Source organism: Marmota monax, unplaced genomic scaffold (genome assembly GCF_021218885.2).
Source record: "Marmota monax isolate L192 unplaced genomic scaffold, Marmota_monax_Labrador192_F-V1.1 WCK01_AAM20220418_F8-fsc00054, whole genome shotgun sequence".
Taxonomy (NCBI): Eukaryota; Metazoa; Chordata; class Mammalia; order Rodentia; family Sciuridae; genus Marmota; species Marmota monax.
This window is the reverse complement of record NW_026692145.1, coordinates 5340728-5367437: the sequence shown is the minus strand read 5'-3', so window position 1 is coordinate 5367437 and position 26710 is coordinate 5340728. Positions and strand designations below refer to the sequence as shown.

General features: G+C 35.1%; 1 protein-coding gene across 5 annotated transcripts in view; it reads right to left on the bottom strand.

Moving 5' to 3' along the window:
- Positions 1 to 26710, bottom strand: part of Smarca1 (SWI/SNF related, matrix associated, actin dependent regulator of chromatin, subfamily a, member 1) — an 83570-nt gene that overhangs the window by 36464 nt on the left and 20396 nt on the right. For all 5 annotated transcript variants that reach the window (XM_058571478.1, XM_046468546.2, XM_046468555.2 and 2 more), the window contains 7 exons: positions 24075 to 24184; positions 22402 to 22628; positions 21254 to 21375; positions 17153 to 17305; positions 15934 to 16066; positions 14992 to 15140; positions 5388 to 5507 (listed from right to left, as the gene is read on the bottom strand). In XM_058571478.1, the coding sequence (XP_058427461.1) occupies positions 5388 to 5507; positions 14992 to 15140; positions 15934 to 16066; positions 17153 to 17305; positions 21254 to 21375; positions 22402 to 22628; positions 24075 to 24184 (1014 nt within the window). The remainder of the gene's footprint in view (positions 1 to 5387; positions 5508 to 14991; positions 15141 to 15933; positions 16067 to 17152; positions 17306 to 21253; positions 21376 to 22401; positions 22629 to 24074; positions 24185 to 26710) is intronic.

Genomic DNA, 26710 nt, shown 5'->3' with positions numbered 1-26710 from the left:
GTATGTTGCTCAGTGGTAGATTGCGCGCTTAGTATGCAAGAAGCCCTGGGTTCAGTCTGTAGCACTACAAAAAACTGTGGATAAGAAACTCCAATAAGGGGCTGGGACTGTGGCTTAGTGGTAGAGCATTTGCCTAGCATGCGTGAGACACTGGGTTCGATTCCTGGCACCACATACAATAAACAAATAAAATAAAGGTATTGTATCCATCTACAACTACAAAAATATTTTTTTAAAAAAGAAGCTCCAAAGAGTGCTAGGGTTGTGGCTCAGTGGTAGAGCACTTGCCTAGCACATGTGAGGCACTGGGTTTGATCCTCAGCATCACATAATTTAAAAAATAAATAAATAAAGATATTGTATCCATCTGTAACTAAAAATATTTTAAAAAGAAGAAGCTCCAATGATATTTAAACTATTAATATTTTTCCACTTTATAAAGCATTCTTAGTACCAATAAGCCCCCAGGAATAATTGTAAAATTAATAAAATTCTTATCACATAATTGGATCTAAAAAGCATATTAGGAAGGCAATTTTCACCCTGTGCAGACAGGCTATCACCTCCATCTCAGCAGGATAGAACATAAGCAGTCTGAGTTAAGATTAGAGATAACAGACAAATATAAAAACAAAAAACTTATCAGAAGCAAATGACAACAACAAAGCATTATCAATATACTAGCTGCCGTGCAAACTAAAATGGTTAACACATCATATTTTTCAAGACCTAAGAATGGAGCTTTTCCATTTTAATAAAAGTCATAGAGATCAGCTCAAAAATGTAATAGCTTTATGGCCCAAGTTGAGAAATAAAATAAATAATGGTAGAATTGGATCATAACTTGAAAAAATAAACATCCATAAGTCCATTTAGGTGTGGTGGCACATGTCTGTTAGCCCAGCAACCCAGAAGGCCAAGGTAGAAGGATTGCAAGTTTGAGGCCAGCCTCAGCAATTTACTGAGATTCTGTCTGAAAATAAAAAATAAAAATGCCTGGGGATGTGGTTTGATGGTAAAGTGCCTTGAGGTTCAATATCCAGTAGAAAAAAAAAATCTGAGTCCATACTGATAAATAAATAAATGCATAAATGAATGGGAAAAAGGGATAGTTGCTCCCTATAGAAAAATTCCAATTGCCCAAAATATAGATAGAATAAGGGAAATTAAAAAATGCCATTTGGCAAACACCATAATAATAACTGTTGCAGGCAGACTCCAACAACAGATGCTAAGATCAGTGAGTAAACATTTCAGAACATCTCCCACAAGATATTTATCAATTACAAATGGAAATACTCAGGGCATATATGATATTGGTATATTTTAGACTAAACACACACAATTGCAACTAAGTCAAGAGGGCTAACATCACCAATAATAAAATATACCAACATCATATATTCCCTGAGTACACAGCATCCCTTCTGTGGTATTCTTGCCAAAAAAATGCATAATCTCAGTCAAATCATGACAAAATGTCAGACAAACCCCAAATGAAAGACAAACTACAAAATAACTAATAGTCTTCAAAACTGTCAAAGACAAGCAAAAACTGATGAACTGTCATAGACAAGAAAGACAGAGAGCAACAAAATTGCAATGTGGCCCAAGAGAAAGAGAAACAAGCCACAGACTTGGAGAAAATATTTACAAAAGACATATCTGATTAAAGGTCCATTCTCCAAAATATACAAAAAACTCTTAAACTTCAAAATTAAGAAAAGAGGCTGGGCATGGTGGCAAGTGCCTGTAATACCAGCAGCTCAGGAAGCTGAAGCAAAGCCAGCCTCAGCAATGGGAGGTGCTAAGCAACTCAGTGAGACCCTGTCTCTAAATAAAATACAAAACAGGACTGGGGATGTGGCTCTGTGGTTGAGTGCCCCTGAGTTCAATCCCCAGTATCCCCCTCCTAACAATTAAGTAAAGAACCCAACTAAACACTGGGCAAAAGAAAAAATTGAAAATGGGCAAAGACCTGAACCAAAGAAAATATACAGATGGTAATTAAGTATTTGAAAATATGTTAAAATATGTCATTAAGGAATTACAAATTAAAAAACAATAAGAAATTTCTACACACATATTATAATGGTGAAAATCCAAAAACACTGACAATACCACATGCTGGCAAAGACACTAACAGGAACACTTACTCACTGCTGGTGGGAATGCAAAATAGTATAGCCACTTTTGGAAGACAGTTTGGCAGTTTCTTACAAAACTAAGCCTACTCTTACAATAAGATCCAGCAACCATTCTCCTTGGTATTTACCCAAAGGAATTAAAAACTTATGTCCACAAAATATGTGCACACTGATATTTATAGAAGCTTTATTCATAACTTCCAGAACTTGGAACTAGCCCAGATATTCTTCAGTAAGTAAATGGATAAATAAATAAACAGTGTTACATCCAGACAATATTTCTCAGTACTAAAAAGAAATGAGCTATCAAGTCATGGAAAAACATGGAAGAAACCAAAATGCATATTACTAAGTAGAGGAAGCCAATCTGAAAAGGCTACATATAACTATATGATATTCTGGAAAAGAGAAAACTATGGAGACAGTAAAAAAAATCAGTGGTTGGGGGGGGTTGAGAATAAGGAAAGGTGAATGGGCAGAGCACAGAGGATTGTTAGGTCAGTGAAAGGACTATGTTTTACAATGGTAGATATATGTCTATGCATTTATCAAAACCCATACAGTATGTCACACCAGTAGACAGCCCTTATTTAAATGATGGACTCTGGGTAATAATGATGTATTAATCTATGTTCATAAGTATAACACATGTACCACCTCTAGTGAGGATACTGATAGAGGGTAGGAGGTCTGTATATGTGGGGAGGACAGGGGGTATATAGGAACTCTCTGTACTTTCCTCTCCATTTTGCTGTGAACATAAAACTGCTTTTAAAAATAAAGTCTATTTTTTTTTGAAAAATGCAATGTGGGATCCTAGACTGGATCCTCTAAAGCAGGAAAAGGGGAAAACCTGGGGTTCATTTCCCAGATTCAATAATTAAAACTAACACATAAATTGTTACCATTCCAGAAAGCTAAAAGAATATATGTGAACTCCATTCTTTCTTACAACCATTGTGTAAGTCTAAAATCATTTCAAATAAAAAAGCTTTAAAATTACTGCCTTAATTTCAGTTTAAACAAACAAAATTAATAAACCCCACTTCTTCAGCAGGTCCTTTATGTACATGCTGTACACTACAAGAAATTATTTTTCAAAATAGACCACAAACAACAAAGTCCTTCAGACATTTAATTAACAAAATATCAGTAATATTATTCCTCATATAGTTAATACTAAATTCCAGGCATTGTTCTAATTGCTTTATGAATATTAACTTATTTCATCATCATGATCATTCTATGATGTAACTACTATAACCTGCACTTCACAGATGAGAAATATGAGTATCCAAAGTCATTCATTTAGTGAGAGATGACATTTCAGTCCAAATTGAGAGTTCAACCACAATCTTATACTGCTTCTCAATAATAAAAGTAGTAGTACAGGTTCAGCACACTAATCTGAAAATCTGATATCCAAAATGTTATAAAATTCAAAACTTTTAAAAATTTTTGGAGTGAGGCTGGGGCTATAGATCAGTGGTATATTGATGTATTGTCTGTATCTTTTTTAACCTATAGGTTCCCCTCAACTTCTCTATTTTTCTTTGCTAATGTATTTGGTGAAGAAATTGCATTGTTGTCTTTTAAGTTACTCACACTATGGATTTTGTTGATTCTGTGTCCAGGGTGCTGTTCAACATATTCATGGTTATTTTAGTCCATTTTGTGTTGCTATCATAAAATACCTGAGGCTGGATGCTTTATAAAGAAAAAAAGATTTATTTGGCTCATATGTTTGGAAGTCCAGATATAAAAAATTATCAATACATTACTTGTGAAAATATGTGAATTCTCTACCTTTTTTAAAGTCAGAGCACCTGGCGAGGATGTGGGGAAAAGGGTACACTTGTACATTGCTGGTGGGACTGCAAATTGGTGCAGCCAATTTGGAAAGCAGTATGGAGATTTCTTGGAAAGCTGGGAATGGAGCCTCCATTTGACCCAGCTATTCCCCTTCTCGGTCTATTCCCTAAAGACCTAAAAAGAGCATGCTACAGGGACACTGCTACATCGATGTTCATAGCAGCACAGTTCACAATAGCAAGACTGTGGAACCAACCTAGATGCCCTTCAATAGATGAATGGATTAAAAAAATGTGGCATTTATACACAATGGAGTATTACACTGCATTAAAAAATGACAAAATCATAGAATTTACAGGGAAATGGATGGCATTAGAGCAGATTATGCTAAGTGAAGCTAGCCAATCCCTAAAAAACAAATGCCAAATGTCTTCTTTGATATAAGGAGAGTAACTAAGAACAGAGTAGGGTCGAAGAGCATGAGAAGAAGATTAACATTAAACAGGGATGAGAGGTGGGAGGGAAAGGGAGAGAGAAGGGAAATTGCATGGAAATGGAAGGAGACCCTCAGAGTTATACAAAAGTACATACAAGGGGAAGTGAGGGGAAAGGGAAAAATAATACAAGGGGGACAAATGAATGTCAGTAGAGGGGGCAGAGAGAGAAGAGGGGAGGGGAGGGGAGAGGAGGGGGGATAGTAGAGGATAGGAAAGGCAGCAGAACACAACAGACACTAGTATGGCAATATGTAAATCAATGGATGTGTAACTGATGTGATTCTGCAATCTGTATATGGGGTAAAAATGGGAGCTCATAACCCACTTGAATCAAAGTGTGAAATATGATATATCAAGAACTATGTAATGTTTTGAACAACCAACAATAAAAAATTTAAAAAAATAAAAATAAAAAAATAAAGTCAGAGCACCTGCCTCGCACATGCGAGGCACTGGATTCGATCCTCAGCACCACATAAGAATAAATAAATAAAGATCTTGTGTCCACCTACAACTAAAAATTTTTTTAATAAGCTTTAAAAAAAGAATTTTTGGAGCATTTCAGATTAAGGGTGCTCAACCTGTAAAGTTTAGGCAAATTTTCTAAAATTTGAAAAACTCCAAAATCTGAAACATCTCTAATCCAAAACATCTCAGAAAAAGGAGACAATATGCAGTGGCTATAACAAATATGATGATGATGATGATTATGATGATGATGATGGAGGAGGAGGAGGAGGAGGAGGAGGAGGAGGAGGAGGAGGAGGAGGAGGACCTAACCAAATATATGAAAGGTATCCCCTGCCTGAAATTTCTTCATCTACATCAACTTTATATCAGAGTATTTTACTGAATAGTGATTATGTTATTTTATCATCATTATGAGAAGAAATGCTGATTTGAGGATCTAATGATTGAGAATAAAAGTTACCTTCTGTTTTTCTCTATAGTCTTCTCCTTCAAACTTGTACAAACTTTGCTCAATATCCATTCTAAAATTTCTTAAAGAAGATTCTCCCATTTTCTGCAAACGTTCATTCATCTCTGCAGTCTAAAATTGAATACATTGAAATGAAAAAATTATCAATATATTACTTGTGAAAATATATGAATTATCTACCTTTTTTAAAGTCAGATTTTGACATGAAATATCCAGTCTGTTAATTTACAAGGTAAGAATGCAATGCTAAATAAAACTTGAGTATGAATTTGACTTGTCCTGGACTGGGAGTATAGCTCAGTGGTACAGCACTTACCTAGCATGTGGGAGGCCCTGAATTCCATACCTAGCACCACAAATAATTATAATAATCATTATTATTACTTAACTAATCTCAAGTATTTTTAATATTTAAATTGTGCTTCCTAAGTATTCTTACTTAGGTTTTTTTTTTTTTTGTAGTTGTAGGTGGACAGAATACCATTTACTTATTTATTTGTTTGTTTGTTTATTTATTTATTTTTATGTGGTGCTGAGGTTCTAACCCAGAGCTTCACATATGCCAGGCAAGTGGTCCGCATCTGAGCTACAACCCGAGCCCCTAGGCTTTCTTTAAGATACTTTATCACCAAAGATGTAGAAGCTACATTATAATTTCCATTATATATATATATATATATATATATATATATATATAAATATGATTTTTGGCAGTACTGGGGATTGAAGTCATGGCCTCATGCATGCTAGGTAAGCAATCTACCACTGAGCTATATTTACAAACCCTTTTTAAAGTCCCATTTTGAAGCAGGGACTAAGTTGTCCAGGTTGGCCTCAAACTTTGATCTTCTTGCCTCAGCCTCACAAGTAACTGGGATTACAGGTGTGTGTCTACTGTATAATTTTAATGAGATAAATAGTTAATGCTAAAATAAGGGCAAAGTTGAACTAAAGCGACACATTTTGCATACTGATATGAGACATACTAACACAAAACTTTTCAAAAAGTTGGATATGACTCCAAAATCAAAAATCTTCTGAAAAACTAATTCAACCAAAAAAAAAAAAAACTAATTCAACCAATTTATAGAATACATAGTTGCTAAGGTTTAGATACAGTTTGTCCCCCAAAGGTTCATGTGATGACAGTCTAATCCCCTGTGTAATGGTAGTGAAGTGGTAGGACCTTTAAGAGATAGTGATTAGGTCTTTAAGGGAATTAATGTATTTCTTTCAGGAGTGAATTAAGTCTTACAGAAGTATACTCTTGCTCTTACAGGGACTAGAATGAGAGTGGGTTGTTCAGCTTCTCTGCTTGCTCTCTTGTTTTCTCTCTTGCCATATGACTTTTCTTCTCTCGCACCATGTGTTGCTAGCTGCCTGCACAGAAGCCAGCGCCAGTACTATGCCCTGACTTCCAAACATCTGAGCCAAATAAATCTTTTTTTCTTTATAAAATATCCAGCCTTAGGTATTTTATAATAGCAACACAAAATGGACTAAAATAACCATGAATATGTTGAACAGCACCATGGACACAGAATCAACAAAATCCGTAGTGTGAGTAATTTAAGAGGCAACAATGCAATTTCTTCAGCAAATACATTAGCAAAGAAAAATAGAGAAGTTGAGGGGAACCTATAGGTAAAAAAAGATACAGACAATACATCAATCAATGGCAATGTATAGACCTTATTTGCACTGATATTTTTAAAGAAAACTTTTTTAAAGTAAAACTATTATTAAACAATTAGAAAATTGACCAGTTAAAAAATATTTTGGAACTCCAAGATGGCGGAGTAGAGGAGAACCAGTTACTGGCGTGACTCCGAGTGAGTGGTCGGACACTTTCCCTCACAGGGGCTGTCATTCACGAATTTACGCTTCATACAGCATGTGACAGGATTTTAAATAGCGGTTTGTTGCAAGCCCAGCCCAGGATGCAGGTAAACCAGGGTCGCTCTTTGCTACGGAAACTGGCCCACAGCTCCGCTGCCACAGACGGGCAGAGTATAAGCTCTGCACAGTTCTGGTAGCGGGGAGACACAGCATTACTGATCCTTCAGGGCTGTAGCGGGTCAGACTGCAACCCAAGTTACCACAGGGCACTGGACCTAGGACCAAATTCTGGACATAGCTTAGGAACAGAACAGCCCAGCTTCCTCCACCTCACTGGACACCCCGGCATGGAAATGAGCGGTCGCCATCTTGGAAAATCTACCTGATCAACTTTTGGGGGGTGCAGCTGACAGTGCAATGAGCGTCTGAATACGTGTGTGATTCCCAGCCCCCCCTCCACCCAGCTGTAGTAACTCAAAACGGTTCTCGACAGCTCTCAGTGGGCATAGCTATCAGAGCCAAGTGCAAGTGAGAAGGTGCCTGATCTCCAACTCCCCCTCCCCCAGCTCTGATAACCCAAAACCTTTCTTGCCAGCTTTCGGTGGGCATGGCTATCAGAGGGAATACACAGAACAGGTTGCTGGTTTCCAACTCCCCCTCTCCACAGCTGTGATGACTGGGTGACTACCCAACACAGAGATAGCACTCAGTGGATCAGGAGCGTGGGTGGCCAGGGCCCCGCATGCCTAGAGTGAACCCAGGGCTGCAGAAGAGCCTGGTGGGCAGAAGAGGTAACGGGGATAGAGACAGGGAGCAACCCAGAGACCAGGATTGGAGAGGCACCTGGCAGGGGAGGGAGAGCCACCTCACATGGATTGCTTCCCCCACCCTGAGGGCAGAGACTCAGCCTGGAATGCACAACGACACCTACTGGAAGAGAAGAAAACAGAATTCTAAGAGTGCATTTTTTTTCTTCTTTTTCCTTCTTTCCTTTTTTCATCTTTTTTTTCTCTTTTCCTCTCCTTTTTCATTCCTTTCTCTGTATCTTTTCCCCCCTTTTTTCTTCTTTTCTTTTTTTCTTCCTCCTTCTCTTGCTCTCTCAACCTCCCAAGTGATACTATTTCTACTACATGTAATTTACTAAATGCAAATAGGTTTTTGTTTCTGTGCTTCTTATTGTCCTCCCATGTACTTAACTACCCTAAAACACCTCCTGTCTATTCTCCTTCTAATAACCCCTTCATTAGAGTTCTCCAAAGTAGCTCAGATAGATTAACCCCATACCCTCACATCTTTCCCCCTTAACATAAAGTCCTACACCCAACACTTAGTCCTCTATATGCCACCAGAAACTGTATGCCTTTTATGAAGCTAATGAATATATTTAAATTATAATTGAATCCAAAATCTCTAGACAGAAGGACTAACTATAAATATATTAATAATAAAAACTAGCTAATAGATGACTTATAGTTGATATTGGGAACTGTTTACATTGTCTCCCATCACAAAGGAGAGATCTCGGAACTATACAAGAGCAATGCAAATCTATAGGGGGAAAGCAATAACACAACAGTCACACAGAGCTGGAAAGAAACATGAGCAATATGAAAAGACAAGGAAAGAAAGGATCACAAACAATGCAGGATAATTCAACATTAGAGGAGATAACAGCTACAGCAGAAAGAATGTCAGATAAAGATTTCAGGATAAACATGATTCAGATGATCTCGAGTCTCAAGGAAGACCTAAGACAGCAAATGCAGACAATGAAAGATCACTTTGAAAATGAATTACATAAACAAATCCAAAAAGAAAAAGAAAAACTCTACAGGAAAATAGAGGTTATACAAAAAAAAAAAAAAAGAAATTCTGGAAATGAAGGAAATAATAAACCAAATTAAAAACTCAAATGAAAGTATCACCAGCAAAGTAGAACAATTAGAATACAGAATATCAGACAACGAAGACAAAGCATATCATCTCAAAAAGAGTATAGACAGCTCAGAGAGACTGATAAGAAACCACAAGCAGAACATCCCAGAAATTTGAGATAGCATAAAGAGACCAAATTTAAGTTATTGGGATAGAGGAAGGTATAGAGGTCAAACCAAAGGAATGAGCAATTTGTTCAATGAAATAATTTTAGAAAAATTTCCAGACATGAAGAATGAAACCGAAATCCAAATCCTAGAAGTCTACAGGAAGCCGAATGTGCAAAATCATAAGAGATCCACACCAAGACACGTTATAATGAAAATGCCCAACATACAGAACAAGGAGAGAATTTTAAAAGCCACAAGAGGAAGGAAGCAAATTACATTTAGGGGTAAAACAATTAGGTTAATGGCTGATCTTTCAACACAGACTCTGAAAGCTAGAAGAGGCTGGAACAACATATTTCAAATGCTGAAAGATATGGGTTCCAACCAAGAATCTTGTATCCAGCAAAATTAAGCTTCAGGTTTGAAGATGAAATAAAAACCTTCCACCATTAACAAAAGTTAAAAGAATTTGCAGCTAGAAAACCATCACCTGAAAACATCCTTGGCAAAACATTACATGAAGAGGAAATGAAAAATAACAATGAAAATCAAGAGTGGGAGGAAAAACTAATCAAAGAAAAACAAATCAAGTTAAATAACAGAAATAAACAAATATGGATGGAAGAACAACCCATATCTCAATAATAACCCTAAATGTCAATGGCTTAAACTCACCAATTAAGAGACACAAGCTAGTAGAATGGATCACAAAACAAGACCCAACAATATGCTGCTTACAGGAGACGCATTTGATAGGAAAAGACATACATAGACTGAAGGTGAAAGGTTGGGAAAAATCATATCACTCATATGGGCTTCGGAAACAAGCAGGAGTATCCATACTCATATCAAATAAAATAGATTTCAAGCCAAAGTTAATCAAAAGGGATAAAGAGGGACACTACATACTGCTTAAGGGAACCATACACCAACAAGACATAACAATCATAAATATATATGCCCCAAACAATGGTGCAGCTATGTTCATCAAACAAACTCTTCTCAAGTTCAAGAGTCTAATAGACCACCATACAATAATCATGGGAGACTTCAACACACCTCTCTCGCCACTGGACAGATCTTCCAAACAAAAGTTGAATAAGGAAACTATAGAACTCAATAACACAATTAATAACCTAGACTTAATTGACATATATAGAATATACCACCCAACATCAAGCAGTTACACTTTTTTCTCAGCAGCGCATGGATCCTTCTCAAAAATAGATCATACATTATGCCACAGAGCAACTCTTAGCAAATACAAAGGAGTACAGATACTACCATGCATTTTGTCCAATCATAATGGAATGAAATTGGAAATCAATGATAAAATAAGGAAGAAAAATTCCTACATCATATGGAGAATGAACAATATGCTACTGAATGAACAATGGATTACAGAAGACATCAAGGAGGAAATTAAAATATTCTTAGAGGTAAATGAAAACACAGACACAACATATCAAAATCTCTGGGACACTATGAAAGCAATACTAAGAGGAAAATTCATTGCATGGAGTTCATTTCTTAAAAAAAGAAAAAAAAACCAACAAATAAATGATCTCACACTTCATCTCAAAACCCTAGAAAAAGAAGAGTAAAACAACAGCAAATGTAGAAGACAAGAAATAATTAAAATCAGAGCTGAAATCAATGAAATTGAAACAAAAGAAACAATTGAAAAAACTGACAAAACTATAAGTTGGTTCTTTGAAAAAATAAATAAGATCAACAGACCCTTAGCCATGCTAATGAAGAGAAGATAGAGAACTCAAATTACTAGCATACTTGATGAAGAAGGCAATATCACAACAGACACTTCAGAAATACAGAAGATAATTAGAAATTATTTTGAAATCCTATACTCTAATAAAATAGAAGATAGTGAAGACATCAATAAATTCCTAATGTCAAATAGACCACAACAGAATAATCATGGGTGATTTTAACACACCTGCCCAGATTGAGTCAGGAAGGTATACACAACTTAAACAGACCAATATCAAGTGAGGAAATAGAAGAAGCCATCAAAAGATTACCAACCAAGAAAAGCCCAGGACCTGATGGATATACAGCTGAGTTTTACAAGACCTTTAAAGAAGAACTAATACCAATACTCTTCATCTATTTCAGGAAGTAGAAAAAGAGGGAGTACTTCCAAATTCAATCTACGAGGCCAACATCACCCTGATTCCTAAAAAAGACAAAGACACCTCAAAGAAAGAAAACTTCAGACCAATATCTCTAATGAATATAGATGCAAAAATCCTCAATAAAATTCTGGCAAACCGAATACAAAAACATATCAAAAAGATCATGCACCATGATCAAGTGGGATTCATCCCCAGGATGCAAGGTTGGTTTGACATATGGAAATCAATAAATGTAATTCATCACATCAATATACTTAAAGATAAGAACCATATGATCATCTCGATAGATGCAGAAAAAGCATTTGACAAAATACAGCACCTCTTCATGTTCGAAACACTACAAAAACCAGGGATAACAGGAACTTTCCTCAACATCATAAAGGCTATCTACGCTACGCCTCAGTCCAGCATCATTCTAAAAAGAGAAAAATTGAAGGCATTCCCTCTAAAATCTGGAACAAGACAGGGATCCCTTCTCTCACCATTTCTATTCAACATAGTTCTTGAAACACTGGCCAGAGCAATTAGACAGATAAAAGAAATTAAAGGCATAAAAATAGGAAAAGAAGAACTTAAATTAGCTCTATTTGCTGATGATATGATTCTATACCTAACAGACCCAAAAAACTCTACCAGGAAACTTCTAGAATTAGTAAATGAATCCAGCAAAGTGGCAGGATACAAAATCAACACCCATAAATCAAAGGCATTCCTGTATATCAGTGACAAATCCTCTGAAATGGAAATGAGGACAACCACCCCATTCACAATATCCTCAAAAAAAATAAAATACTTGGGAATCAACCTAACAAAAGAGGTGAAAGACCTATACAATGAAAATTACAGAATCCTAAAGAGAGAAATAGAAGAAGACCTTAGAAGATAGAAATATTTACCTTGCTCATGGATAGGCAGAATTAATATTATTAAAATGGCCAAAAAAAATGGCCATATTACCAAAAGCACTATACAGGTTCAATGCAATTCCGATTAAAATCCCAATGGCATTCCTCATAGAAATAGAAAAAGCAATTATGAAATTGATCTGGAAAAATAAGAGGCCCAGAATAGCTAAAGCAATTCTAAGAAGGAAGAGCAAAACAGGTGGAAAAATAAGAGGCCCAGAATAGCTAAAGCAATTCTAAGAAGGAAGAGTGAAACAGGTGATATAGCGATACCAGACCTTAAACTGTACTACAAAGTAAGAGTAACAAAAACAGCATGGTACCGACACCAAAAAAGACATGTAGACCAATGGTACAGAATAGAGGACAAAGAGACTAACCCACAAAATTACAACTACCTTACATTATACAAAAGTGCTAAAAACATGCAATGGAGGAAGGATAGCATCTTCAACAAATAGTGTTGGGAAAACTGGAAATCCATATGCAACAAATGAAACTGAATCCCTATATCTCACCATGTACAAAAGTTAACTCAAAATGGATCAAGGACCTAGAAATTAAACCAGAGACTCTGCATCTAATAGAAGAAAAAGTAGGCCCTAATCTCCATCACATGGGGCTAGGCCCCAATTTCCTTAATAAGACACCTATAGCACAAGAATTAAAACCAAGATAAAACAAATGGGATGAATTCAAACTAAAAAGTTTTTTCTCAGCAAGAGAAATAATATGTGAGGTGAACAGGGAGCCTACATCCTGGGAGCAAATTTTTACCCCTCACAAATCAGATAGAGCTCTAATCTCTAGGGTATATAAAGAGCTCAACAAGTTAAACACCCAAAAAACAAAAAATCCAATCAATAAATGGGCCAAGGACCTGAACAGACACTTCTCATAAGAGGATATACAATCAATCAACAAATACATGAAAAAATCCTCATCATCTCTAGCAGTCAGAGAAATGGAAATCAAAACTACTCTGAGATACCATCTCACTCCAACAAGAATGGCAGCCATTATGAAGACAAACAACAAGTGCTGGCGAGGATGTGGGGAAAAGGGTACACTCATACACTGCTGGTGGGACTGCAAACTGGAGAAGCCAATTTGGAAAGCAGTATGGAGATTCCTTGGAAAGCTGGGAATGGAACCACCATTTGACCCAGCTATTCCTCTTCTCAGACTATACCCAAAGGACCTAAAAACAGCATACTACAGGGACACAGTCACATCAATGTTTATAGCAGCACAATTCACAATAGCTAAACTGTGGAACCAATCTAGATGCCCTTCAATGGATGAATGGATAAAAAAAAATGTGGCATTTATACACAATGGAATATTACTCAGCACTAAAAAATAATAAGATCATGGCATTTGCAGGGAAATGGATGGCATTAGTGCAGGTTATGCTAAGTGAAATTAGCCGATCCCCAAAAATATAAATGCCAAATGTCTTCTCTGATATAAGGGGGGTGACTCAATTTGGGGTGGGGAGGGAGAGCATGAGAAGAAGATTACCTCTAGATAGGGAAGAGGGGTGGGAGGGAAAGGGAACAAGAAGGGGAATTGCATGGATAGTGGAAGGAGACCCTCATCGTTATACAAAATACATGTATGAAGATGTGAATTTGGTGTCAACTTATCTTGTATACAGAGATATGATAAATTGTGGTATAAAGGTGTATTAAGAATTGCAATGCAAAAAATAATAATAAGAGAGCTCATGTAAAAAAATAAGTAAATAAAAATTTAAAAAATAAAAATTAAAAAATGAAAGAAAATTTACTATTTACTAGATAATTGATGTTAATAAAGAATTATTGAGGGTTTTCAGGTAGGAAAATTACATACTAAAGTTTCTAAAGAGACCCTATGTTTTAGAAATACATTGTGAAATATTTATAACTGAAATGATATATTTGAGATTTACTTCAAAATAATCCAGGAAAAAAGAAAATGAATTGGAAATATGAATAGGGCAGGACTGGTTGACAGATGTTATAAATGACTAATGAATACATGGGAACCTATTATACTATTCTGTCTACTTTGGCTTATACTTAAAGTTACTCATAATTTTTTAAAACACACATTAGGGGCTCAGATTGTGGCTCAGCAGTAGAGCACTAGACTAGCACATGCAAGGCCCTGGGTTCGATCCTCAGCACCACATAAAAATAAATAAATAAAATAAAGATAAAAAAATTAAAAAAATAAAAACACAATTAAACACAAAATTGTGATACTCTGAAAATAATTTGTGATATTTTAACAAATAATGCTTTACTATCTCACTCATAGTTTTCAAAAAAGATTTTCAATTAACATAACATATCAGATTAATTAATTGCAAAAACTGAGAGACCTTATACATGTTACGAAACACAAAATATACTTGGTTTTAAGTAAGCACTATTTTCAGTAAGCACTATTTTCCATAGGTCACTTAATTTTACATTGTGGAATGTAGTCTTTTTCAGCAAAATATCATAAAAGCCTAATCTGTCCCTGGAAATAAATCTACAAGTTCTTAAAGAGTATGAGTTATTTTAAACACATAGTTCAGTACAATGCAAATGCAGTGTGAGAAATACATTGGTTTTAAAGCAATCCATTATAGATATGAGATGCTATCTTAACTAACCTTCTTTTCCCCTCTTTCCAGAATAGTTGTAATGTCTTCCTCTGTTAGTTCACTTTCTTTAGAAGCAAAAACATGAGTGGCTCCATGACGTATCATTTGTAACATTTCCTCTTTTGCAAGCTTATTAGATTGTTGGTCAATGAGTCTTCCTAATAAAAAAATTAAAATTACATTCTATCAGTTATATTTCAAAGAAAGCACTGTATAACAGTTAAAATCAACTGAGTGCAGTGGTGCACACATGTAATCCCAGGGGCTATGGAGGTAGAGGAAGGAGGATCACGAGTTCAAAGCCAGCCTCTGCAACTCAATGAGACCCTAAGCAACTTCCTGAGACCTTGTCTCTAAATAAAATATAAAAAAAGGACTGGGGATGTGGCTTAGTGGCTAAGCACCCCTGGGTTCAATCCCTAGTTCAAAACAAAATAGTTAAAATCAGTCACTATTATGTAAACAATATATTAAGCAGCAGCTTTATTAAAAAAAACAACATGAGTTTTAAAGGTGTTTGTTTAATGAATAACCTACAAGTTTTTCTTCTACCATACTTTCTATTTCACTATGAACTTCTTTCTGTAAAGTTCATTTAAAACCCAGAAGGACAGAAACATTTTTTATATACAAACTTTGTTTTGAAAGGAAAGGTACCCTCTAATACACTTTTTTAAAACCTTTAGAAACTAGACATTTTATCTGCTAAATAATATCCAGTACTTTAAAAGGTATGCTATTGGCACTCTATTAATCATAAACTAGTAATTTAACTAATCCATATGTCAAATGCAAGGGTTTCAATTAGGAATATTTCAATTAGCATTTTAATTGATTTTTTTTCTTTAAGTTTTCAAATTTTGGTCAACCTTTATTACTAATGATCTCTTTTGAAGGAAACTGTATGTGTTTTAGCAAAAATCACCTAATTAAGTTTATTCATATAAATACCTTGTTGTATAACAATTGAATCAAGTCGCAGTTTTATCTCAGCTCTCTCTACAATTCTTTCTTCAACAGTGTTGTCAGTGATGAGACGGAACACGCGTACTGGCTTCTTCTGACCAATTCGATGTGCTCGATCCTAATAAAAAGATTCCTACTATAAGACACTAGACACTCTAGATAACATTTAGAGTATAAGTACTAAAACACCTGCTATACTCTTAACACTTTTAAGGAAATGAAGGGCTATCACCATTAGGTTTTTTAGTACAGAAATGCTGTAATTTACTGGAGCTTAATCCATCTTAGTTATATCAAACGTGTAGGCTGATATCATGCTAAAGTAGTGATAATCATGACTCAGCATAATGATTTAAAATATCCCAAAGGTTAAGTATTTTTTAATTTCCTATTATAAAAGGAAGGACTTCTAAGCAAAAACCTAACTGGCATATGACTTTGCATTGCTTCCAAATAGAAGCATTATCCCATGACTTTCAAAAAACAAGCATCACTCTCCAAAAAGAAGCATTAGCCCATTATTCCATTTCTTCTTGGGATTCTGCATATATATTTTAGCAATTTTGCATCTTTTAACTTCTGAAATTATGGTATTTTATCTTTAAATGTGAATCATATTGAGAGAAGTTGTAGCTCTAGTTCAATAAATGAAACTAAAATATCAAAAGGATTGCCTTTAATGTCATGATGAAAGGTCAGAAAAATAGGTTCCTAAAAACAATTTTAGTTGTAAAATAGTTTTTGAATGGTGTCCTTAAGCAGTCCATGTTTTTCTGGAATATATTCCTTTCATTCCTTTTTACCCTCTCTCTCCAAATGTCTTATTTTGAAAGTTAAAATCCAACCTCCCAATACTAATAAAAGACTGTCATTTTTGTCTCTTGATAAAAGACAAAATTGACAAATACTGTAGTTGAAACTTCAGTGTTATTTATTTTCATTTCTTTTTTTTCAATTAGCACAGTAACTTTATTTCCTAGCATAATCTAACTTTTACAAAACTTCCCCAAAATCATTACCCTTTAATGATAAATAACATATTTGTCCTATATAAATACTAAATACTATGATAAATTCCCAATTTGGGGCTAGGGATATAGCTCAGTAGTAGAATGCATTCCTAGAATGCACAGGACCTGGAATCAATCCCCAGTACCACCAAAAAACTAAAAATAAATTCATGACCTCATTAAAAAATACTAACCATAGCTTGTAGATCAACCTGTGGATTCCAGTCTGAATCATAGAGAATAACCACGTCAGCACTTGCCAAGTTAATTCCAAGACCTCCAGCCCTAGTACTCAGCATAAAGATGAATTTGCTACTATTGGTAGCATTAAAGGCCTCTATTGCTTCCTTTTTTGATGAACAAAGGAACAGAAAAAGAAAAAATCAAATTATAATACCAGAGTCTTGAGAAACAAACATTTTAAAATGGATACAGAAATTTTATATACTTTATAATAATCTCTATGAATATACTTAATAATATTCTTCCATTTTCATTTAAGCATGTTTCTAAATACTGTACTTTGTGAATGGCTGTAGAAAATGTATAACAAAAATGAATTCCCTAATTTCTAAAAGCTTATACCAATAGAGACAAACTTAGAATGATGACATAGATAAATTTAAGCTAGTAATAATTTATTTACATTCTAAAACAATAGTGAAATGTCTTAATTGACTAAAAGCTAAAATATATTTGGGGGGCAAAAATGTCAGAAATATCAACTTCATTCCCATTAGCTCATGAAGGATTGATAAAAGTGTAGCTTAGAAATCAACCAAGAAAGTTTAGAAATGGAATGAGAGCAATAAACAAAGGGCAAGGCAAGAAGATTTCTATCAGTATGATAACAAGGAATAAATAGGTAAATAATGAGGAAAATCAGGCAAATCCAGAGACAGTAAAAATTTTAGAAGTTAATAGCATGTTAATATCCTCTACATAAACATCTCATACAAATTGGAAACACATCAAGATTCCAATAGAAAAATAAGCCTAAAAGGAACAAATGATTCACAGAATAAAAATGGATAAAAGTATAAGAGTATGTTTAATCTCACTAGTCACGAAATAAATGCAAACTAATAAAATACCATTTTTGAAGCTTAAAAATGATAATATTCAATGTTGATAAGTGGGCAGGGAGACAGGCACTCTTATACATTGCTGCTGCGAGTGAAAATTAGTACCTCTCTGGAAAGCAATTTGGCATTGTGCATCAAGACCCTTAAAAATGTTCATACCCACTAACTCAACAATTCCACTTCTAGGAATTTATCCTAATAAAATAGAGATTTGCTCTAAGTTTTATGTATAAGGACTTTCACTACAGCAGTACTTACAATAGCAGTACTTTCAATAAATTGAAATAATAAACAATAAGGGGTTACATTATTTATAGTACATGCAGAGGATGAAATAGCATCCTTAACTGGCTTTTATAATAGTTTTACTGACAAAGACAAGTATAATATAATATGGAGTAAAAAGACTCAGGGTAGTGAACTTTATGTATAATATATATAGTATGATATCAATTACTTATATGTACCATATATTCATAAAAAGGGTGGCCAGAAATACTTCATTTTCCAAACTTCCTTCAGCATTCATATATTATGTGTATAATCACAAAATGTAGGAAGGTATTTTTTTAAGGAATGGGCTGTTGTGGTCAAAGTTGTAAGCAGAGAAAGTGATTCCTGCTTCCACAGTCAGCAGAGAAGGTAAAAGGGGCAGTATAAAAAGCAGCATGGTATAATGAGAAGTACCTTAATGGAGAACAAAGAGCAAAAACCTGAGTGTGAATCACAACTCTACCATTTATTACATCTGTGATTCTGGGCAAGTATTTAAAGTCTCAGACATAGTTTCACACGGAGAAAATTATCCCAATACTTCAGCTGGGCTGCTGAGAGAATTCAATTGGAACTTTAAGTTGCCTAGCTTATAGTAGTTGCTTGACAAATGTTAGTTTCTTTCCCTATAAAAGTGAGGAGGACAATTAAGTTGGAGGATGACCAGAGGCTTAACTACTGGAATTTAACTATAATAATGGAGAAAGGGAAAATCTGAGAATTACTGAGAAAATGTACTTCTTCTCAGTTGGCAAACAATCAGAGTAAGGAGTCCAAAGGGGTCTTCCCTTCATTAGGACAAAAGATGAAATGATGGTGGGGCAACAACACAATGGGAAAGGAGGACATATCCAAAAAATAAAGAGTATCTCTGACTTTGCTATATTTAAATTAAAAAAATAAATTCAATACACATAATTCAGTCTCTAAAGGGAGAACATTATTTCAATTTAAAAAAAAAAAAACTAAATTGGGACAGAAATAGGTAATGAACACAGAGATTGGTTCTTGAAGTCAGAAAGTACCTACTATTCTGCCTTGGTATCCTCTTCATTATTCCAAGAAGGATCATCTTGAATGGCACTAGAGGGGCTATGCTTAATGTAGATTTGTAGAAACTGGTTCTCAGGAATAAATTAGGAAAGGCCCCGTAGGCTTCAAGTTATCACCTCAGGGAATTAAAAACTATAGGGCAAGGAGTAATATAAGCTTTGAAATGACCCCAAGTGTAAATGTTAACCCAATTGTTTCTGTATAGTAGGTAGCAGAAAACCCTTAATATGAAAATGGTGTGTGTGCTGCTGTGAACACTGTTCTATGCTCAAGACTGACTTCAATAAGGAGACCTGCAAGAGACAGAGTGCTAGTGCTGCTATGGAAGGAGAGAGATGCAGATGAGAGTTCTTGTAGCCTGAAAAGGAGTCCTGAAACTGAAATATAGAAAGACCTGTGTTCAATTTCATAGCATGCAGCATATACTACAATATGCAGTTTAAAACTATGTGTGGGCTGGGGATGTGGTTCAGCAGTAAAGTACTTGCCCAGCAATTCAAGGCCCAGCTTCAATCAAGCACCACAAAAAAGTTACTCAAATTTACGTTTGAACCTATTATATCAACTGATTCTCACAACAATATTGTCAAATAAAAAGCCTAAGTGTTAATTTTATCCGTACGCTATAATTAAAGATACAGAGGCTAAGAGAATTACATGGCTTACCCACACTGCAAACTGGTGGTGTTGATACTAAAATTCAGATGTTCTCAAACTAAGTTCAGTGAATTTTCCCCTATAACACAAAACCAAGATCAAGGGCCTAGGGTTGTGGCTCAGTGGTAGAGCACTTGCATAGCATGTGTGAGGCACTGGGTTCAATCCCTTGTACCACATAAAATAAAAACAAATAAAATAAAGTTATTGTGTCCATTTACAACTAAAAATAAAAGTAAAAAACAGCATCAAACCCAGAACATAAGTATAGTCTTAAAACAGAAGCCAAAGAAAAAAACCCTGAAGGATTACAGGAAATAAAAGATAAAATTATCAAAACCTACCCCCAAAAAAGTGCTTCAAAGGATGTAAAATTCATTGGACCCATGAAATCTGTGAGGGATAATCTAAAAACCTATAAGAATTTCCAAATTTGAGAAAGATACTGGGTGCTAGATAGACTTACTAAGCAACTTAACCCTACACACAAACCTTTTAGTGTTCCAACATTCAAAATTCATGATAAACAACTATACCTATGCTGTCATATTTCATTTTTACAAAAGCTCTATAAAGCCAAGATTATTCCCTTTCAGATGACTACATTCCATGAGTTTTAAGGTTGCTCACAAACCTGTAAAATCTCAACTGTTAAACTCATAAATGGCAAAGTTCTCCTTTAGTAGATCAAGAGAAGAAAATGACACAGAATCAGAGGTCAGAGAGTAAGCTGACAAACAATAATCAAAAGAATCATAGAACACGCACGGTGGCATGCACCTATAATCCCAGCAGCTCGGGAGGCTGAGACAGGAGGATTTTGAGTTCAAAGCCAGCTTCAGCAAAAGCGAGGCACTAAGCAACTCAGCGAGACCCTGTCTCTAAATAAATACAAAATAGGGCTGGGGATGTGAGTCAGCGGTCAAGTGCCCCTGAGTTGAATCTCTGGTACCCTATTCCCCGCAAGAAAAAGGGTCACAGGTAGCAGGAGTTAAAGGAGATAAGGATGATATGGTGTAGTGTCCTTTAGCTAAGTGTGTCTTTGAAGACCTTAGAAAGAATAATTTTTTAAAGTTGATAGAAAAGACACCAAGTTGAAAGCCAGAGAGATGGTAACGAGAAATTCAATGCGCCTTAGTTAAAGAAAAGGCAAAAGTTCAAAACTACCTAATGATGAAAAACACTGCATAATTGAACTCTGGTTTTTGATTATTTTCTCTTATTCACCTCTCTTTCTTCATGTGGAGTTTGTCCATCCAGTCGACAATACTCATAACTACGCCACATACAATAATCCTCCAAAATGTCCAGCAAGCGAGTCATCTGACTGAAAATGAGAACCCTTGAACCTGAAACATTTTGTTGAAAAAAAAAAGTTACTCAACCGGTGTAAAAACTAACTTGAAAGTTACAAAAATAAAATTAACTATTATATGGGCTGGGGTTGTGGCTCAGTGGTAGAATGCTTGCCTAGTATGTGTAACACACTGGGTTCGATCCTCAGCACCACATAAAAATAAACAAATAAAATAAAGACATTCTGTTCATCTACAACTACAAAATTTTTTTAATTAACTACTATGTACAATATAAACATACAGCACATAAATACTCCACTAAATACATACCATCAAGGGATGCTACACAGAATTAGGCATTTGTTGAGTTAGGCATTTTTAATGTCTTCAAACATGCTCTACACATTGAAATGACTTAAAGCCCACCTTTACTTTGTCCTGAGGATAAGCAATGGATCCACATGATCTCTCACAGGACAACCGCAATAGTCTCCCAACTAGTCTCCTGGTTCTGGTCTTTCATCCTCAGTAGATCCCCCACACTGCTTCCAAAGTTGTCTAACATTTCACCTGCCACAGCCAAATCTTCTATGACCCTCCCTCTGCCTTTAAAATAAAAAAGACTAAACTCTTAAAGGCCTTCCATAATGTGGTACCATTCATCTTCCTAGATTTCACTAGCTGCTGCTCTATGCCAAATACCATAAGCTCTCCCACTTTCCTTCTTTCACATCTGATTCACTGCCCTAGAGAACTCTTCCCCTCCTTTTACTAATAGCTCACTCCTATACTTTCTCCAGCACTCACCTCAAACATCATCTCTGTAAAGACTTTCCAACTCCCAGTTCCTTAACATATTATAGCACTCATCACAACAAACTGTTCCTCCTCACTACACTATGAGCTTCCCCAAGGCAGAGACTATTATTCATCTCTGAACACTGAGCCTATAGGACAATTCCTGACAAATATTAAGTACTCAATAATGTGCTGAGTGAATAAATATGGAAAATTTTATTCATATACAAATAATTAATATGAATTTATTCCACAGTAATATAAAAATTCATTACTCACCCTGTTCTTTGAGTTTGGCCAACAGTTTATCCAGAACAACCATTTTGCCACTGTTGCTGACAATATGCTCATCCGTGGTATAAGGTGGACCAGGCTCAGCACCATCAAACAAATATGGATGATTACAACACTTCCGAAGTTGCATCAGAATGTTTAAGAGTCGCATCTTGTCCATTTTGCCAGCAGAGTTTAAAACATCAATATCTTTCATCAGGATTTTTGTATACCTAAAATTTTAAACTATAATTAATCATCCATTATTAGAACGGTTAATGTCATAAAGAAATGTTCCTTTGGCAATCAGATTCAGTTTTTGTTTATAGAAAAACAACAAGATTTAATTTGAGGGCTGGGAGTGTAGTTCAATGATAGAACACATACCTACCATATACAAGGCCCTGAGTTCAAGCCCCAGAACCGAAAAAAAAAAAGATTTGAGTTCAGACTAAATATCAGCAATACCAAGATTTGAACATTTTAACCCATGTTTGTTACAGACCTGTATTATCCTTCTCCTGTTTTACTCATTATTACCAACAACTTCCCTCAACTGACAATTACTCAGAGAATTATATCTGATGGTTACTCAATAACTACAATATTGACTGAAAACTGGCATCCAACTTTTACTTGAGTTAAAAAAACATGTTTGCACTAAAAATTTTACAATCTCAATTTCTTATACCTGTCTTTACAGGTCTTTTGTTGCTGTTGTTCTGTTCCTGGAAATATTTTGCATTATCTTTTCTAGAACTTCACTTAGGAAAAAAGAAACCTATGTATATACCTGACCAGTATTTAATAATAGCAAACTTGTACTAAGTGCCAGGTATTATGTCAAGGGTGTTGAGTGAATGATCTTACTAAATCTTCACAACTCTAAGGTATCTACTGATATCATGCCCATTTACAGATGGAAATTCAGGCAGGTAAGAGAAGTTAAATAACTTACTCAGGGCCACAGCAAGGGACAAAGCAAAATTCAATCTCAGGTCTGAGTTCAAAGAATCTCTCTTCATACTGGCTTGTATAGTAGATAAATAATTATATATTTTTATATGCTCTAATTTTTAAATAAGCAACATTTACTTCTTTTAGCAAAATTATTATTAACATGTTCTATTTATAATTCCTTATGACTCCCTGTCAATTTCTGCTTGCTTGTATTTATCAAACCATTCAAGCTTCTCTTTTTTGTAATAAATCATTGTTTTAATCATCATTTTCATCTTTATCCAAAATCATTGTTTTAATCATCATTTCCATCATTATTATAGTTATTACTATTTTCACTGATAACGGAAAGCAAAAGTAACCAACAAGTCTACCTGTAACATTACCCCCTTCATTCCTAACATCATCTTCATAAGCTAAGTATTAATACCTCCATTTTACAGAAAGATCACTTAGGTTATTTAACTTACCCAAGCTAAACAGCTATGAAGTAGAAACAAATGGGATTCAAACCCAGATTTATAGACTACAAAACCATTACTCTTTCCAAGGGTTAAATAAAATATTTATCTGTCTTCTATTAAAGTATATGAACTACAAAACTTACCATTTAAATAAAAAATGTAATTTTGAACTAAAGGCATAATTAAATAACTACAAAGATAATTTTTAGTAAATTTTATACACAAATAAATGATAATGGAAATAAAAGAGCTCACCATTCTCGTTGCATCTTACTCAGTCCCAAGTAAATCTTGATTTCCTTTTTAGGAGGCAGACTCTTTTCTACATCAGTTTTTATACGACGTAACAAAAATGGTTTTAAAACCTAAAACATGATAGATTTTATAAAAATGTATTAAATGTTAAATATTAAAAATATGCATCTTATTAACAATATTCTAATGTGTAATTTACTTCCCATTTTATAATATTATAAACACTACCAACCAAGTAATAGCCAAGTAGAAAATCAGAATAGAGGTTATAGCTCAGTGGAAGAGGGAGTAGATAGCATTCATGAGGCCCTGAGTTCAATTCCCAGCATCATCCAAAAATAGGGAACCTAAATTAGATGGTCATGATTGATGGCACAAAATATATTAAAAATTAAGACAATAAGACTATTGACTATTGAATAAGCACTGAAGAACTTGTTTAAAAAAAAAAAAAAACTGCTGTGATATAAGATTTTTGAACCTGAGAGGAAATCTGGGGTCAAGAGTTCTAATCAAAGATTCTCCAAAAATGAAATCAAAATGCTGGTCAGTTCAAAGTATTTAAACAAATAAAAGCAGAAAAAAAATGGTTCAATGTTAAGGAAGTCTGGATGAAAAGAGAAAAAAGTGTACACATGGAAGACAGATACTATCAAAAGAAAATAATAATGTTCCAAACTGCAGAATATCTACCTACATTGTGCTAGACATGGAGCCATGAACTTTCTATATAGTATTTAATCCTTAAAATAAATCTTTAGGTAAATGTGATTATTTCAATTTTCATAAGTTCATAGAAGCCATTTGCTCATTAGTGGAAGCAGAATTCAAATCCAAACTAAGCTAACTTTAAGATCAATTCAGTTCCTGATTAGCTGTAACAAATCTGTCCAAGTTCTTTAATTTTCCCAACTCTGTTTCCTCATTCATTCCAAAAAATATTTTTGGTTAGCATAAAGTTAAGTATTTTACAAAGGGGATACTGATACCTATCTCCAAGGCTGCTGTGGAAACTTGTGATAATACATGTGTAGAGATTTATCATGGTAGACATTCAATAAACTATAGCTGTTTTTATTTAGAGATCTATGGGGGATAAGGAAAAGAGAAGAGTAAAAATAAGACTTGTGGTTTCAAGCTTGGGGTTCTTAACCTTATCTAAGAGAGACTATGAGGAGTAAGATATTTTCAGCAAAAAGACTCAGAAGGTAGTAGAATATGAAAAGTGTAGTAGTCCCGCTGGGCATTGGTAGTATCAGCCTGTATCAGCAACTCAGGAGGCTGAGGCAGGAGGATCACAAGTTCAAGGTCAGCCTCAGCAACTTAGGGAGACCCTGCCTCAAACTAAAAAATAAAAAGGACTGGCAATGTAGCTCAGTGGTAAATACTCCTGGGTTCAACTCCCAGTACAAAAAGAAAGAGAGAAAGAGAGAGAGAGAGAGAGAGAGAGAGAGCGCAACTTGTTGTTTCAGGCAAAACAGTGGATGCCTGAAACAACAGGTTGTACAGGATCCTATGTAAACTGTTTTTTCCTATGCACACATACCAATAATAAAATTTAATTTATAAATTGGGTGTAGTAAGAGATTAACAATAATGAAATAGAACTACTATAATAATATATTGTAATAAAAATTATGTGAATGTGGCTCTCAACACTTACAAAATTTTTGTTTCTAGAATTTTCCACTTAATATATGGACAATGGTTGACTGTGGGTAACTGAAATCACAGAAAACAAAAGTGACAATAAGGGAAAGATACTGTACAGCTCAGGAAAGAGATACAAGAGGTCAATTTGGTAGTTACCAGTATATAGGCAGAAAGTGAAACTATGGGAGTAAATCTCTAGGGAAACCAAGCAGGAAAGAGTTTTCAGCATGAGGAGTGGTTAGCAATACCAAATACTACAGAAAAGCTAAGATACTCACCAAAAGGTATACCCTTAATTCAAACTCTGGAAAGTCACTTCAAAAGACTATGTGATCCCCGTGGTTCAAGAGGCTGAGGCAGGAGGATTAAGAGTTCAAAGCCAAACAATGAGTTGCTAAACAACTCGGTGAGACCCTGTCTCTAAATAAAATACAAGATAGGGCTGGGGATGTGGCTCAGTAGTTGAAAAAAACAAAGACTGTGAAATAGGTTTCAACTGCATGGAATGGATTGAAACCAGTGGTCAATGGGTTCAAGAGTGAATAGGAGATTAGGTAGTACAGATGGAGAGGAAGAGGTTTACTGCTCTTTCAAGAAGGTTGGCCATCAAAGAAATAACAATCAGAGAGCAGTGTCATATATTTATGTGAGGGTTAGGTGGGTGTGGGATTAGAAAAACTGAGCTCTTGTCTCAATGGACTACAACCCATCTACTGGGCATTTACTAAAAGAAGGACTTCCAATTGTAAATATATGTCTTCTGCAACTCAGAAGTATCTATCAAGGACCTGACGGCCATTCTCAGGAATGTAACCATCAAAGAAATAAGGCCTCAGTCTCCAAGATTCCATGGGAGGACAAAATCCTAACTTTGATAATTAACCAGCCAAGAGACACAGCCATGTATTATTAGGCTCCCGGTAGCTTTGTTGTAGATACACGAGTTATGGTGATAATGGTTGTCTAGGTTACTTTCCAGTTGA